General features: G+C 47.2%; 1 protein-coding gene across 2 annotated transcripts in view; it reads left to right on the forward strand.

The window, feature by feature from the left end:
• AP1B1 (adaptor related protein complex 1 subunit beta 1) overlaps window positions 1-16,368 on the forward strand; it is a 320,810-nt gene that overhangs the window by 118,243 nt on the left and 186,199 nt on the right. For both annotated transcript variants that reach the window (XM_086943235.1, XM_086943236.1), the window contains exon 11: window positions 4,658-4,756. In XM_086943235.1, coding sequence (XP_086799361.1) covers window positions 4,658-4,756 — 99 coding nt within the window. The remainder of the gene's footprint in view (window positions 1-4,657; window positions 4,757-16,368) is intronic.

Here is a 16,368-nt window from a genome sequence, read left to right on the forward strand (position 1 = left end):
CAGGGTCTCCACCGTGTCAATCTCAGTATGTGGGAGTTTCGCCGGTGCAAACAAGGCGGTCGTGAACGGCCATGGGGGGGCAGGATGGGCTTCCACCGCGACATGTGGCTGAAAAGTTGTAGGGTAGAGCCAAAAATTGAGAAAGATGGCCATGCGACATTGGAAGGGTAAGGATATTTGCAAATATGGGCTGTCGACCGGCCCAGACCAGAGTGATGAGCAATGAGCAGACTTTGCGAAAAAAGTGGGCAGTGAGGGGAATAGTAATATTGACAAATTAATATAAAAACTTTGGGAGCGCCACCATCTTGGCGATGGCTATGCGACTGTCCAGAAACAAAGGCAACTAGTGCCAGAGGGGAATTTTGGACTCAAACTAGTCCACAGCACGGCCAAAGTTAGCTCTCCAAAGTTCATCTACATCCCTGCTTAGCCAGATGCCCAAGTATCTTGTCGGGCCCGACGCCCACACAAAGGGTTAGTCCGGAGTGAAGGGCACCGTGGCATCAGTGAGGGGTGAAAAGAACAGACTTGTTCCAGTTAACCTGGAAGCCGGAGTAGCCCCCAAACTGTATCACCTCAAGAACCAGTGGATTAGGTTCTCCTGAGGGTTGCGGACATAGAGAGTAACGTTGTCCGCATACATTGAGACAAGAGCTCAAGCTGCGAAACCGAGACCTCTCTGGGTGTGGTGCATATGAAGTTGAGCAGCAAAGGGTTCCGTTGCGATGGCAAAAAGCATGAGTGATAGCGGATACCCCTGCCTGGTGCCTCTCTCGATGGAGATAGGTTCAGATACTTGACCGTTAATCCGTAGGCGGGTAGTGGGAAGGGTGTAGGGAAGTAGTATTTTGCGTATAAAGACCCGGCTAAAGCCCAATCGAGGGAGGAGATAGAAGAGAAAGGGCCACTCAAAGGTATTGAAGGCTTTGGTGGCATCAAGCAGGGGGCCACTGCCGGAAGCTTGGGGTTCATTTGATGAAGGACGGCGAATATAGTCTGGAGGTTATGAGAGGTTGTGCGGCCAGGAATGAATCCGGACTGGTCCGGGCCAGCAATGAGCGGCATGAGAGGAAGAAGGCGGCAGGCGAGGAGTTTGGCAAAGATTTTGTTGTCCGTATTAATTAGTGAATGGGGACGATATGAGTCTCGTAGCTCTGGGGGTTTGTCCGGCTTTAGAAGTAGTGTGAGTAATGCCTCGTGGAGCGAGGGGGGGAAACTGACCGTTCTCGTAAGATTAGTTGTACATGGAAGCTAAGTGCGGGACGCGAAGGCCTTATAAAAGGATACCGGCAGGCCGTCCGAGCCAGGGGCCTTGTCACGGGGCATACCATTAATCGCAGCAAGGATTTCATCCTTGGAAAAGGGGTCATCAAGAAATTACCGGTGAGGGTTGCCAAGCCAGAGGAGCTGAAGGGTATTAAAATATTGATTGAGAACCTTGCTCGGGGGCACAGTCCCTGCTGTGTAAAGTTGTGCGTAAAATGCAGTGAATCGCGCCTTGATTTCCTCAGGAGTGATGGTTCTGTCAGGGCCTCCGTCCTGAGGGCGTTTATGTTTTTTATGCTGCTTTTATGGTCTTTGACCGAAAAAAAGTATTTAAAGAAAGAAAAAGACTAGGCTCTATGTCCAATACTCCCTGATGAGCATTTCCTTTGATGGGCCTCACCTTTTTGGGGAAAAAGCTAAATTCGCTCTCAAGCTTTTCAACAATTGCAGGACTACCGCTCCTTCTCTGGGCCTTTCCGCCCTACCTTGCTAACTGCAACAGTTCCATTTCTCTTTAGCGGCTTTGTCAAGGCATCACTTAACGCCAACCTGTCCAACCCCCACAGGGAACCCAGAAGTTTTGCAGTCTGGGTCTGGGGGCACTATGCCTCGCGACCAAGGTCAGCACACTGTCAAGCCTACCGCCCCATCTGCCAAACTTTTTGCAGGTACACAGCCACCCGGTGGCCGGTACAATCCACCGATTCTTACCAGGCTGGCAAGAAATCATATTGGAAAAGTGGGTCCTACAGATTGTTCGTAATGGTTACGCCTTGCTCTTTCTTTATCTGCCGCATATTCTACTATCCCCCTCAGCGATTGATGGAGGACCATCTCTCCATTTTGCGGCAGGAAGGGCAAGCCCTTTTGGCGAAGGGACTGTCTAGAGGGTGCTGGTGCCAAAAGTAGGGTGTGGGTGTTGTTCCCAATAATTTATGATGTTGAAGAAGAGCGGAGGTCTTTGGCCTGTTCTAGACCTGCACCCTCTCAACTCCGTCCTCCGGGAAGTGAGAGCCATAATGTTCATTTGGGCCCAGGTTTTGTCTGCCTTCGACCCTGGAGACTAGATGGTAGCGTTGGATCTGCAGGACACCTATTAATATACCTGTGCTTCCAGCCATTGGCACTATAGGTGTTTCTTGGTGGGAGAACCACACAGTTCACTGTGCTCCACTTTAGTCCCACCAGTGCCCCTCGGGTGTTCATGAACGTGATTGCGTTGGTTGCAACACACCCTCGAAGATCAGGGATGCCAGTTTGCCCCTACCTCACTGACTAGCTGTGGAAGCCAGGTTTGTCCCAGGCAGTCATCTAACACCTCTAGGCTATGCAAGACCTTCTGTCATCTTAGAGGTTCACTATCACCGTGCTGTAGTTACACCTGACTCCTTAGACTCTCCCCTGACTCCTCAGACTCTTCCCTTCATCAGAGACATTCTGGGTATGGTTCGGTGTCATGCCTTTCCCCTGGGAAACAGAGTCCAGGACATTTAGGCTATGATCCTGTTATTATAGCCCCGGTCCTAGATATCAGTGAGGTTGACTCTAAGGCTACTGTGACTGATAGCCTCTTGCATTCTTCTGGTCAAGCACACCAGAAGACAGTGGTGACCAACACATTGCTTCTGGGTGGTAGCCTCTGGTTCCTACTCCACATCAACCTCCTGCAGCTGAGGGCCATCCGCTTGGCGTTGAAAACTTTCCTTTTGTCCATTAAGAGGAGGCTGGTACATGGACAACATCACTGCCATGTGGTAATGCAACAAACAGAGCGGACAGTACTAACAAAACTTATTCTCACAAGTGGAAGAGACTTTGTTTAAGGTGTCAACAGGAGTGGATACATCCCCTGTTCGCCTTACCTGAACAGATATTACCATACCTATTGCTCTTATCACGTTCATGTTTAGTTCATGCATCCATCAAATTTCACCTGGCAGCTCTATCTCGATTCAGACGGTCACCCTCTTTATGGTCCTCCAGAATAATCAAACAGTTCCTCAAAGGCTAATTTAGGGTCTTTCCTCCAGTCAGCCCTCCTCCTCTATCTTTGCATCTCAACACAGTGCTATCACAGCTCACGAAACACCCATTTGAGCCCATCCATAGAGCAAATGTCAAGTACCTGTCCTGGAAAGTTGCTCTACTTGTGGCCCTGACGTCTGGCAGACGTGTTGGTCAGATCCAAGCACTCGCTATTCAAGAACCCCTCCTACAATTTATAGAGGTCAGGGTAATCCTTCGACAAACCCAAAGTTTATCTCTAAAGTCCCTTCAGACTTCCACCTCAATGATCCACTGATCTTAAAGACCTTCTTTCCAAACCCTTCAACAACATTCTTTCTGGTAGAGACTCTATCTAGCCACAGATTCCTCACCAACCCTCCCATCCTCCCTGTTCTACAGTGGACGCAAACTGAACTGCGTGAGTGCTGAGTTGCAAGGTGCCACCATCCGGTGGACAGAGTTCCTGCTGAAACTTTTCAGGATCCAGTATGACAACTGGGGAATATTCAAACGGTTAGGAACCTATTGCTAGAAAGTCTCTACCAGATAGATCTTTACCAAAGGTACATAACTTGTTCTTCTGAACCTTTGGGTAACCTCTCTTTAGTTGAGATTTGTGAAGCAGCTTCCTTAACATACGTTCACAATTTCCAATCGTGATTACTACTGCAAGCCACATTCTGGGTGTTTCACTGGGGTAGATGGAAAACACCCACAAAATCTGTTCTCTTAAAGGTTATTTCCTTTTTCCTTTTCTTACATAATCCCCTGCACCCCCATGTCTCCAACAAGACAGATTCACAATTGGGTTAGCTGCTTAGTATATTGCTCTAAGCAGGAGCTCTGGAGAAAATCCAAGACTTCAGAAGATGATCTACCTTTGTTCCAGTTCAGGCAGTGGTGGCATATATGGACTTCAAACTGAAAGTGGTTCTGGTTGCAAAGGATTGTCATAAAGTGGAGAAGTTACCAAAGGCCTAATTTAATCTGGGCTACTAGAGTAGGGTGCTGCGTAACCTGCCCCAGGAGGACAGGCCTTGTTCAGTGAATATCTACCTTAATAAGATGGACATACTGCAGGCCTTTTTTGCTAGTTAAAAGCTGTACTTAAGTGTAACACTGTTTTTTTCAGTTTCGTTCAGTTCTCTAGATTTATGTACGAATTACCTAAACTCATATTTGAAATATGTACCCTTCTGTCTTGTTCCAAAGAATGTTCAGAAATGTTGCTGTAATGCTTTAAGAATTCAACTCCTAGAGGCTGTGCTGTAAATATACGCTTTCAATAATTGTATTTTTAATAAATGTATTTGCAGCTGATGAAATGCCTAAAATATATTAATTAGACGTTCTTATCCTACTTTTAATCTTTGTTCTCTAGGTTCAGTTGCAGCTGTTAACGGCTATTGTGAAGCTATTTTTGAAGAAGCCCACCGAGACCCAGGAACTTGTGCAGCAGGTTCTGAGCCTTGCAACACAGGTATGTACCTTTGTGAATGTTTTGTACTAGATGGGAACTCTCTAATCCTGTACTTCATACACAGCAAATTGTAGAGTTTAATCATGTGCACAGGTAGAAATTTCATGTATCATCAAGGCTGATCGCAGAGTGTATATACATAGTCAGGAAAGGGGACTACAGGTAGAGTGAATGACTGTTCTCTTCCTCATAAGACCAGAGGACAGCCAATACTGTGAGTTATATTATAGGTTTTGGATGGGGTGCGCCTTTGAGAGGTGAGTGTGCTGCTCATTTCTGAAGTGATGGTATGTAAAGCTACCCTAATTTGTGGACAGATTTTTTTATATTCTATATGTGTAGCTTGAGGAGACTTATTTATTTATTCAAAAAGTTTTATATAGCGCTGGCTAGACCCAGAGGTATCAAAGCGCTTTAAATAAAGTTCCACAGAAATTTTAAAATTACTTCAGTTACATGTTACATCAGTTACTAGAAACACATTTCAAGAGTGTTGAGGACGAAATAAATGGAGTTTAAAAGGGTAAGGGGGTGGGGTAAGGGATAGGAGTTAGATAGAATGGAGAGACAAAGAAGGGTCTGCCCAAAGTCAGGCTGGGTAGTGACGACCGAGGGGAAAGTCCACAGCCCATATTCTCTTTATCTATCAGGTAGCTCCACCGGGCATTAGACAAACAGCTAGGTCTCAACGGGAAAACAATGAGAGAGCTAAAGCGGCGGCGGGGAAGAAACGAGACAAATGTCAGAAGTCTGGCTGGGTAGGTGTCGGCCATGGCGGTGTGCCAGAGCCAATCTCCCCTATAGCTGTCGGTGCAGCTCCACCAGGAATCAGCCATGTATGCGTTTAGGGTTTCACCAGAATAGACAGAGGAACAGGAGGAGATCCAAAGTCAAGACTCCTTGGGGTAAGGAGGAGGGGGGAGAGGATGGAAATAAGGTCAGGAGAGACATCGGTCCTGGTGTTACTGGGGAGAGCCTTCCGCAACGATCTCCAGCTGCCCACTGGGACAAAGATGGTGAGAGGAGAGGTGAGGAAGGGACAGACTCCAGGTTCAGAGCTCCTCGTAGTGATTGGACAGCTCCTCCGGGCAACGGCCAAGGGTACTCTGGCTCCGCGGTATGTACAAACAGTTTCGGTTGCCATGGGGCATCGTCAGAGTTCCATCTACAGCAATCTCTAAGGTCAAATAGTGTTGCTAGGTCGTAGGGAGAGAACACTGGCGGTGTTAAAAGAGAAAGAAGGGTCCCTGGCGGTGGGAGTTAAGGAATCATCACGCTCCGAGGGGCGAATTGCATGTGGAGGGACGGTGTGCAGCCATTGACAATGACTACATACCTCCAGTCGCGGGCTCCGACCCCAATCAAGGTCCGGTCTCGGGGGACGTTGCATTGTCAGGCTCAGGTGCCCCTCCCTCTCCAGCCACAACCGTCCCTTAGAAGTAGTGCGAGTAAACGAAATTTCACAATGTGGCGAAATCACCCCAGTGGAAGTTAAGGAATCAGTTCACTCAGAGGGGTGAATTGCATGTGGAGGGACGGTGCACAGTCACTGATAAAGAATAAATACCTCAAGCCGCGGGCTCCGACCCCGATAAAGGTCCGGTCTCAGGGGTCGCTGCCAAGGGGCCAAAGTCTCAAGGAGAGAAGGGGCCGGAAGGAAAATTCGATATATATACACTATTTACACGGCGTTGCCACGCCGCCACCATCCACCCCGATACTCGGTCACAGCTCCTGAGTGAGCCGCACTCCTCCGTGGGTGTGGCTGGGCGGTGCTTGGGAACGTTGGCCACCAGGCACTGCTGCTCCTGCTCTCCGCTCCTCCGAAAGGTCTTCACTCGATCCTAGTCCGTCCTCCACAGTCTCCCTTCGCTCTCCTCTCCTTCCCCGGGTGTCGAGACACACAGACTTTTTCACTTCCTGCTTTTTGTCCACTCCTCCAGTCGACTCGTCATTGGGGGGTGTATATTGTTCCTCCAGTAGACTCGCTCGGCACAGCAGCGCGTCATAGGAGGGATTGTCTTCTTCTGAATCCACGGCCCCCTTAAAGGTACAGTTCTCCTTGCTGGATGGTAGTTGACTCCACCACGCTTCGGACTCCGTTTCCCAGGGGTCCTGGAGAGGGGGTATCAGGTTTGTCAGCTGACCACCAGTCCTTTTCAGTATCGGTCCCCGCCACCCCGCTACACAAATAAAGAACCATAGCGGAGATTGAGAACGGTTAAAGCCTCGAGGATCAGGAGCTTCGGAGGGTCATTTGGCATTGTATATAATCCCTCGTTGTTATTGGGTTGGTGATCGCAATTACTCACTCAGTGGAGCCACGGGCGATTGGTTAGGCTACTATCTGCGGGTTTCAACGATCACCAGCAGCAGTGGGAGCTCAGGTGCGGTGAATGGCAAGAAAGAGACTCGCCCGTCTGCTGCGGCGGGACTCTGCATCAGCCCAGACTCTGGAGGCACCGTACCGCTCCGCTCTCGGGACAGAGGCAGTCCCCAGGGAGCGTCGCCATCACAGAAATCGTCTTCAGGTAGATTACAAGTCAAATTCGCTTTTTGCAGGGTGTAAAATGGAACGCTGCATTGCAGACGAGTTTCTTGATGCAGGGATGTCGGGTGGATGGGTGGCATAAGCAGGGATAATCACAAAAGAGTGATCCCTAACTCAGGAGCTTCTTTTGCGAGCTCCACCACGGTGGCCTTTTTGTGCTTCTTTATTTCAAGTCTAGCAAAAGTAACTTTAGGCATTGCTTTGGCTTCCCAAGATTTCTCTTTAGGGTTGCAAAGTATTTTGTACTGAACTTTAAATGGGTGCACACTTCCTTTAAATGGGTGCATCATGTTTTGAAGGTGATGCTCACCTTCAGGGATAACCAGTGATGTTCTCGCATGGTAGTGGTTATGAAGTTGAGAAGGCTTTCACCAAAAATGCTGTGCCTGCAAAATCCCCACACCTTTCAATCTGCCAATACCATAACTGACATTTTAGCTATCAGAAAGCTGGGCTAATGATACAAGGACTTCCTCAGCCTAACCCACTTCTCTTTCCAACCACTCAGATAGTTCTCAACCTTTTCACCCTCTCAATGATCAATATGGCCAAAATTCAGAGATGATGCTCTTTCCACAGTCCTCTGGTAGAATAATCAACTGTGTACCACAGGTCATTTCCATGACTTAATGTTCTACTCTTTTACCTTGGGTGTAAAGGAATGCCTCATTTAGTTGCCCAATAATTGCCTAATCATCCTCCTCACTTACAAGGCCAAAAGGGCCTTCTAAATCTGCCAGTGCCACCTTGAGGTTCAGAGTATTTTCTGTTCTCTCTCTTCTCCTCACAAATAAAACTCACATATCCTCAAGCACCTTCAAGGTAACCCTTACTTCCGTTAACCCAATCTACCCATTCCCAGCCACTCTAAGTTGACATTTTTGCACATAAAGCATGAACACGCCTTGTAATGTTTTAGTACAGCTGATGTAATTATCTCGAGCTGCATTTTACCACATCATCTGCCAATTACTGTTTTTCTCTGATCACCCATCCCAGCACTGTCCTGATGTACTGTTTTATGAAGTCTCAGTACAGCATTTCTGTATGATTTTCCTAGCTAATAAATTGCTAGAAAAAATAATGTACGGTGGCAAAGATGACCGGTCTCGCTTTTCAGTGGTGTTACCCATCCTTTCGGCTTTGACATTGTATTTTTAGCGATTCATTCCACATTGGCAAAGAGGAAAAAAGCATGTTTGCTGATTCAGATGAGCACTGGCAAAATAAAAAATAGCTGTGTTGTAATGATGTATACACATGCATACCTGTCACTATATTTTTAACTTTTAATTTACCTTTTCAAGAATGGTGGGTGCCTACCCTGGATTAGTAAATTAAACAATACACAGGAAAACTCATCAGTGATAAAGAAGCTGCCAGTCCCTCCAAAAAAAGAAAAGCATGTGTTTTTGAGAAAAGAAGGCTGCAGCCAGGGGAAGTAAGTCAATGTTCTGGCAGACGGGTTAATAGAACAGCTCATCACAGCCTACACAAATGCCTGGAAGCAGTCGCCACCTGGATGTCCGGCTCTTGTCTCAAACTTAACGGGGACAAAACAGAGATAATGCTCCTTGGAAATAACATCGCAAAAACCATTGATTCCATCTGGCCTCTCTGTTTAGGTAATCCCCCGCAAATCAAGAGCCTAGGCATCTGGCTGGACAACACCCTCTCTTTCAACCATCAGGCTACCAAGCTAGCTGCCACTTGCTTTGGGTTGATGAGACTTCTTCGCAAAATTCTCCCTCTCCTCCCATTCCATTCGAGACGAATTATGGTTCAAGGACTGATCCTCTCCCGCCTCGATTGTGGAAATGCCCTATACCTCGGAGCACCCCAATCCACACTCAACCGACTCCAGGTTATTCAAAACTGTGCGGCAAGAATCCTCCTGAACGTTCCTCGCCGAACCTCAATAAGAGCCAGACTGAGAGACCTTCACTGGCTCCCGGTGAGAGCCAGAATCGAATTTAAGAGCATGTGCATTGCACATCGCTCCTACTGGGGAACAGGCCCCCTCATCAATTCCCCCCTGGTGAAAGCCTATCAGCCCACCCGTTCTCAGATCTGCAACCTCCCACTTCGCCTCAGTACCACGCATCAGGAAGGCCAGATGTGGTGGTCGAGCGCTCTCCTACAATCTAGCCAGGATCTGGAACTCCCTCCCTCTCCACATCAGATCCGAACCTAACCTCCTCACTTTCCGGAAAACTCTCAAAACCTGGCTATTCAGCAAAACTTTGGCTTAAAACCTCACCCCGCCTCTCCCCTCCCACCTCTCTGAACCAGTTCAAGCTCTCTACAGCGCTGGGACACCCCTGGGTAGCCAACGCTCTCTACAAATCCTCATTCCATTCCAGGTGGGTTTAAAAAAATATGTACTGTACAGTGCGAGGGAATCAACTGGTGAGCCACTAGGAGGGGAGCAACACAGTTTGGAGGATGTGAGGTGAAAGCTGCACTTGGCAATGAGAGCAGGATAAGATACACACTCTCATGGAGTGCTGAAAACAAAAAAAGCAAACATTTGCAGCGCTCATAGGTCTTGGCTTTTTGACTATTGACGTTGCCAATGCTTTTTGCCTTGAGTGTGCAGCATCAGCAAGAAGGAAATGTTTTCAGAAGAAAACCCAAAAAAGGAGAAATAACTTGAACCTGTGCATGTCGGAGTATGTGTTAAAATACTATTCCGAGCTGTGTCAGTATCTATGTATGTTTTACATATGTAATGACATGACACACGCATGCATTGCCACGTATGTGCATACAGAAGTTACGTTCACCTTTTTATTTACCATTCCAACATGGTAAGCACCATTTGGAGCAGTAAATAAGAGCTGATTTTTTACTTGTGTAAAAGCGCTTTTTCAAATCTGAGCTACAAGAGGCAAATGGCAACTCCAGGGCCCACAGGGAAACTGAAAAGAAATTGTGCTGTAAGGGTGGGGAAGCAACGGAAGAGAGAGTAGAGTAGCAGTCAGTACAGAAATGGGAGGAAAGCAAAGTGAGTGTGGGAGCAAGGGAGGAGGTTGAGGTGGGTCAGTGGTAGGAAAAAATATTTTGATAAAAGCAAACAAAAAATCCAGGATAGGGTCTCAAAATGGGCGGACTTTAGTGGAAGGGAGGGGGAGCAGCACAGATTCTCCTTGAGGGGGTGGGCACACAAGAGAGAGAGAGAGAGCAAGAAAACACAGAGACTCTCTTGGAGTGCATACATAAAAAGTAGTTTCCTGAATGTGAGTCTAGGGAAAGATACAAATCATCAATTCAGAAAGGTGGTAAATAGGTTACCCTCTAGGAATGGAACAAACACAAAGAGACAAAGGAAAGCAATTGAAAAGAAGCAAGCAAATGAGAGCAAGCCAAGCAGTGGTAAGTAATTGGTTGCATTAAGCCCATAGTAATTGTTTGGCATGATCCACAACAGATCTTTCAACAACACCTTGCTAAAAGGTGCTGCAATTGTAACCTAAAAAGAGGGTAGTATTGAAGGCAAGGAAAATTGACACCTTCTTTTTTTTCTATGAAAAAAATATTGATTCCCAGCCGCATTTTTAAGAAGCCCCTAGGCCGTAAGGGCAGGCAATGGAAACCAGGAGCACACAGAAGAGGGAGGTACAAGGGGCCTGGGTAAATCAGGGGAGAAGGAGGAATGAGGGAGAGGGTGATGTGAGAGGTGGATGTTGAATGTAAAGGGGAAGAACAAACTGGTTAAAGGAGGGTACAACAGGGTAGTGGGCAGGAGAACATAACGTACCCTGGAAGAAACAAGGGGCAAGAGTAAACAAAGCAAGACAAATGGGAGGGAGCCAGCAACAGTGGACCGAGAGGGCAATAGTTGTAAAATATTCCTTCAATGGAAGCACTAGAGTAGAAGCTGAAGGATTCTGCCAAACAGTCACTAGTTACAGGTGTCAGATGAATACTCCACTGGGCTGACCCAATTCTTAGTTGAAAAAAGTTGCAAGCCAATGACTGAAATAGGGTGGTTGAAAAAAGAAAAATGGGTTGATCGGGCGGACCCAAAACACACTCTCAATCAATCAATCATTGGGGTTATAGAGCGAAGCTACTCACCCAAAAGGGTTTCAAGGTGCTAAGGCGGGGGAGGGTGTATTATTAGCAAGTATGTCTGTTTGGTACCTGCTCTATCAAAACTGAGATATTAGAATGGGCTCAAAAATACACTTCAGCTTATTCTTGTTTTTGTGCTTTGCTATAAATGACCCGTTCAATTGTCTTGTTCAGAAACGTCCATTTTGTGCAACTGGCATTAAAATTCCAGTGTGAAAACAAGGCCATTTGTGCGCGAGCTTCTACCCTTCTCTTTAGGTGGGTGCTCAGGACTATGGCAGCATGTGGGTCTGGTTTTCAGGTTGCTTGTCGAATTCCCTTTTGAGGGTTCCAGTTGGCTTCTACAAGGTTACTGAATGTTTTGATTACTTGCTTTTATTCTGGCAGAAGCATAGCTGTCATTAGTGCAGCATGTGAATTTGCACTGGGGTCCGAAGGTGTGCTTGACCAATGTCAGGCAGCTTATGGCTTCTTTCTTTACCCTCCTACTCAACTAAAGGTGTAGAATTTTTTTCTGCTTGCATGGCCCATGACACCCTGGCTTCACCACTAGCTTACAGAGTGGACAATCATTTTTCAAGAGTAACAAAATGCAAGTACATGTTGATTCAGGCTTGATCAAGAGATATTCAAATTTTTTTTTTTAAACTCTTTTTTATTAAAGACAAAGGAAAAACATTACAAAAAGAAATCAACTCTCAGGTGAGTACATTGGTTCCAACGCCTGGGTCAAAGTGGCACAATGCAGAATCAAATAAACAACAATTAGTACTAGGATCCAGGGGATTCCCGTGCTCCCTTGGTCTAATCCTGGTGCGGGTGGCTCGCAGATTCCTCCACGTTGGCTATTCCACGCTCCCCATATCTTCCCCCACTTCTGTGGGCAGCCCCTAGCCACATACACTGCTCTTTCTCTAAACGTACACCAATCAAGGTCCTGCGCCCATTTGTTGATTTGGGGCGGCTGACTGGCACCCCAGAGCTGAGCTATATTATGTTTGGCCACCATATATGCCAGTGTCACCCACTGTTTCTGGTACACATTTAAATCGGTAGGCTCCCATACATTCAACAAACATCTCCGGGCTTCCAGCCGGATCTCCGCACCCATAACTTCCCCCAGCTCATCGTGAACCTTCGTCCAATATATCTGTATCGCTGCACAGTGCCCGAGGACATGCATCAAGGTGCCAATTTCTCCACAGTCTCTCCTACACACTCCACTCTCGGCTCGCCCCGTTCGTACCAGACGAGGCCCAGTTATGTAGGATCTATGCAATATCTTCAGCTGCACCAATCGGAGCCGCATCTGGATAGCGACTACCTTAGGGGACGACACCGCCTCCGTCCAATCCTCATCACCAAGTTCTAACCCATCCGCACTCCACTGAACTCTAATCAGCACCAATGGGTTTTCCGAGATGTTGACCAATTTCCTACATATCAACAAGATGGTTTTCTCAGGAATATGTCCATCCAGTACACGGTCCTCAAGAGGAGACGCCTCCGGAAGCTCCGTGCCCTTGGGCACATGGGTGGCGAGGGGATGTCTCACCTGCAGATATCGGAAGTATTGGTTGTGGTGCTAAATGTACTGCTTTACGAGGGACTCAAACGTGTGCACTGAGTCTTTCCCCCACACATCTTTTATCTGGGTAATTCCGATAAGGTCCCATCTGTCGAATCCCTTAGTCTTGCCCAACTTCTCAGAGTTTAGTAAGGGGGTGGCCAGTGTCAACCTATCTTCCCACCCAAGACATTTGTTGGCCGCGTGCCACACCTGTGTCGCTTGCGCTGTCGGGCCAGTCAACGGAAACCTCCCAGACCTAAAATACAGAGCTCTATCTATCATCCCATCCGGGGCTTGACCCCGGTCCATGGCGTAACCCGGATCCCCGGGGAGTCCGCAGACAGTATGGTTCACTGCGGCTAGCTGAGAGGCCCAATAGTACTTCAGCAAATCTGGGAGTCCGATCCCGCCATCATACCACGGGAGAGTCAGTTTATTGAAAGCAATACGGGCCCCACCATCCCACAGGAGCTGTCTCTGAAGAGCTTCTATCTCCCTGAAGTACGCGGTCGGCACTGGGTCCATCGGGTTCTGCAAGTCATATGGAAACCGGGGCAAAGCCATCATCTTGAAGAGAGCGGCCCTTCCGAGCAGGGAGAGTGGAAGAGCTTTCCAGCGCTCCACATCTTTCTTACACCTGTTCAGTGGAGAAGCTAAATTATTATCATATCGCAACTTTGGATCAAGCGTGGTAAATATACCTAGATACTTGAATCCTGCCGTCTCGATGTGAATAGGGCACGACTCCGGGATCACCGGCGAGTCGCCCACCAATACAAAGAGCACCGATTTTGCCCAGTTAATGGCTAACCCAGAGTGTCGGCCAAAAATAGCGAGCACATCAAGAAAGTGCAGAAGGATTCCTTGGGGTTGGTGGGATAAGAGTCGGGAGAAGGCGTATATGCAACCAAAGGATTTTCAGTGAAAAGCCGTGAGGGGAACGGCCGCGCAGCAGAACGCCGGGAGGCAGCGCGAGGCAGCGCGACCAGCGGACTACACTCCCCAGCAGCCCCTGGGGCGGGAGCACGCCGGTGACGACCGAGGAGCGCCCGGAGGCGCCTGTAAAAGGCTGACACCCCCTCTCGCCCGTGAGTCGCGACCGGGAGAAGCCTGGGACAAGGGCGGGGCCGTCTGTGGACAGCAGTGGACAGCAGTGGACGGGCGGGCCACCCCTCTAACACATCTCTCAAAGGTGAGCACTGCAATTAGATAACAAAATGGGTGATTGTACGGCTACCAGTAACAACATTGAAGTATTAACCCAGGGTGTTGATACCTCCGTCTCCCTCATCACATCCTTTGAGACTCTGATAGAAACTGCTTTCAATGAGATAGTGGAGACTGAGAGGAGGTTCTCCATGGGTTCACTTTCCACCAACGTAACAAGTGGTATAAGTTGTACTAACGGAAATACCCATATTACCCCTGAAGTCATTGTGGTTAAATCATCACATCCTCCAGTTAATGTGCCCATTATTCTAGATGACGAAAATACCGTCACTTATGTAGCACCTGACCACGCCTCTTCAACAACAGCTGTTGTCACCTCTAAGCCTTTACTGATATTAACACCCCCAGCATCCCTGCTGACAGAAAGCGTTTCTACTATCACAATAGCTTCCCAGGACGTTGCTATTTCCCTGGATAGTACTGATTTCAGTAGCAATAAAACGGGAGGGGAAAAACGCAAAAGAGGCACAATTAAGCAAAGTGCTAATAAAAGGAAACAACCTCTAAACCACAAGAATCAGCCCACTCCCCAAAGTATGTGGAACAAAAATAAATCTTTGGGGGCACAAATTGAACTTAGGGAAGACAATGATTTAGGGGACTTAGACAGTATTTCTGCCACAACTACTACTCAATCTAGTGGGAACTCTAATACTATATGGACCCAAACAACCTTAATGGGAGACAATTATAATCTCTCTAGACAAAATGGGAACCTCATAGAAACTATTGTGGATACTATTTTTAACCGTCTTGAAAAGCAAATGATCAATCAGTTTAATAATGTTTTAAAAGACTGGATAGATTAGATAACCTGGTCAAAAATGGAGAAATAAAAAGGATGGGGTCTGTCATCCTGGACCAAATCAGAGCTGATCGCCTCCTAAAAGAATTGGAATCTGTAAATAACACAGTTATCAAAAAAACAGGAAACTACTACTTCCTTGGATGGGGTTTCGAGTAAGCCAGGAACATCACCCCCACCAACTGTACCACCTACAATCCAACCACGATCCATCAATGGAGGGTCAAAAGTGTCAAAAACTAATCTACCTACTTAACCGACCCCCACACCTGCCCCCAGAAAAACTACTACCCCCCCTATTATCAACAATTCTGCGTCTAAACGCAACAACGGTCCAACCCAACCCACAACAGCACCAAGACCAACTGCTGTTTACAACAATGAGGGTACTGGCCTACAGGGGACAAGTAAACCATTCAAACATCAAGGGCCCGCCTTACATTTGCCACCGGATGCTTGTCCTTTTGTTCTGGTCCTAGCGGGTGTACCGCCGTTGAGGGAGGACCAGGGGGAATCGTGGGTGCAACTGCGGAACAAATGCATAGACTGGCTGACTAAGCACAAAGGTGTTGGATTTGATATTTCAAGAGAGATCTTATCGGCCCGCAGGGTATCGTGGGTTGGGCCCTTACTCAAAGACAAGGAAGGCGATTGCATAGTTCTTAATTTCAAAAACCCAGGGACTGTAAGAAACCTCCTTAACAGAAACAGCAACTGCTCTACCATTTCTACAGTTGCAACTATGTTACCTTTGAGCTATTTCTACAGACAAATGGCTATACAACCTCGTCCTCCCTTTATGCAATTCCAACCACCATCTATGCATTTCCGGCCACCGCCTATGCAATTTCAACCTCCCCCATTCCCATTTAATATGTTCAATAGATTTGCTCCCTTGTCGGATCTGGACATGCAAGATTGACCAACTCTGTCCAACTCTGTTGAATCATCTTTGACACCAATCTCCGAACCCCAGATCGTTTCACAACCTTTGCCTGGACCTGTTTTGAGTCAAAAAACCCCGATCTATAGACAATTACCTTTGGACTCCGGTTTATCTCTTGTCAGCTGGAATATAGCAGCACTAAAATCCAAATTGAAAATTAAAGAATGGCTAAATTGGGTTGATAATAACTGCGATATATTGATGCTACAAGAAACTTGGTGTATAACGTCACCATCAATGGAGAGTTTTTGTTGTTATAATCTAAAGGCTTCCCCCTCTCATATGGGACGGCCTAGTGGGGGTCTATCTATTTGGACCAAAATAAAATCCGGGGTGCAAACTAAATTGATCCCTACACCAGGCAATTGTTTTATGGCTATGATGTACACTAACAGAATGAAATTATGCATTATTAATTTTTATAATAACGATT

This window comes from Lissotriton vulgaris, chromosome 11, assembly GCF_964263255.1.
Source record: "Lissotriton vulgaris chromosome 11, aLisVul1.2, whole genome shotgun sequence".
In the NCBI taxonomy this organism is placed as follows: Eukaryota; Metazoa; Chordata; class Amphibia; order Caudata; family Salamandridae; genus Lissotriton; species Lissotriton vulgaris.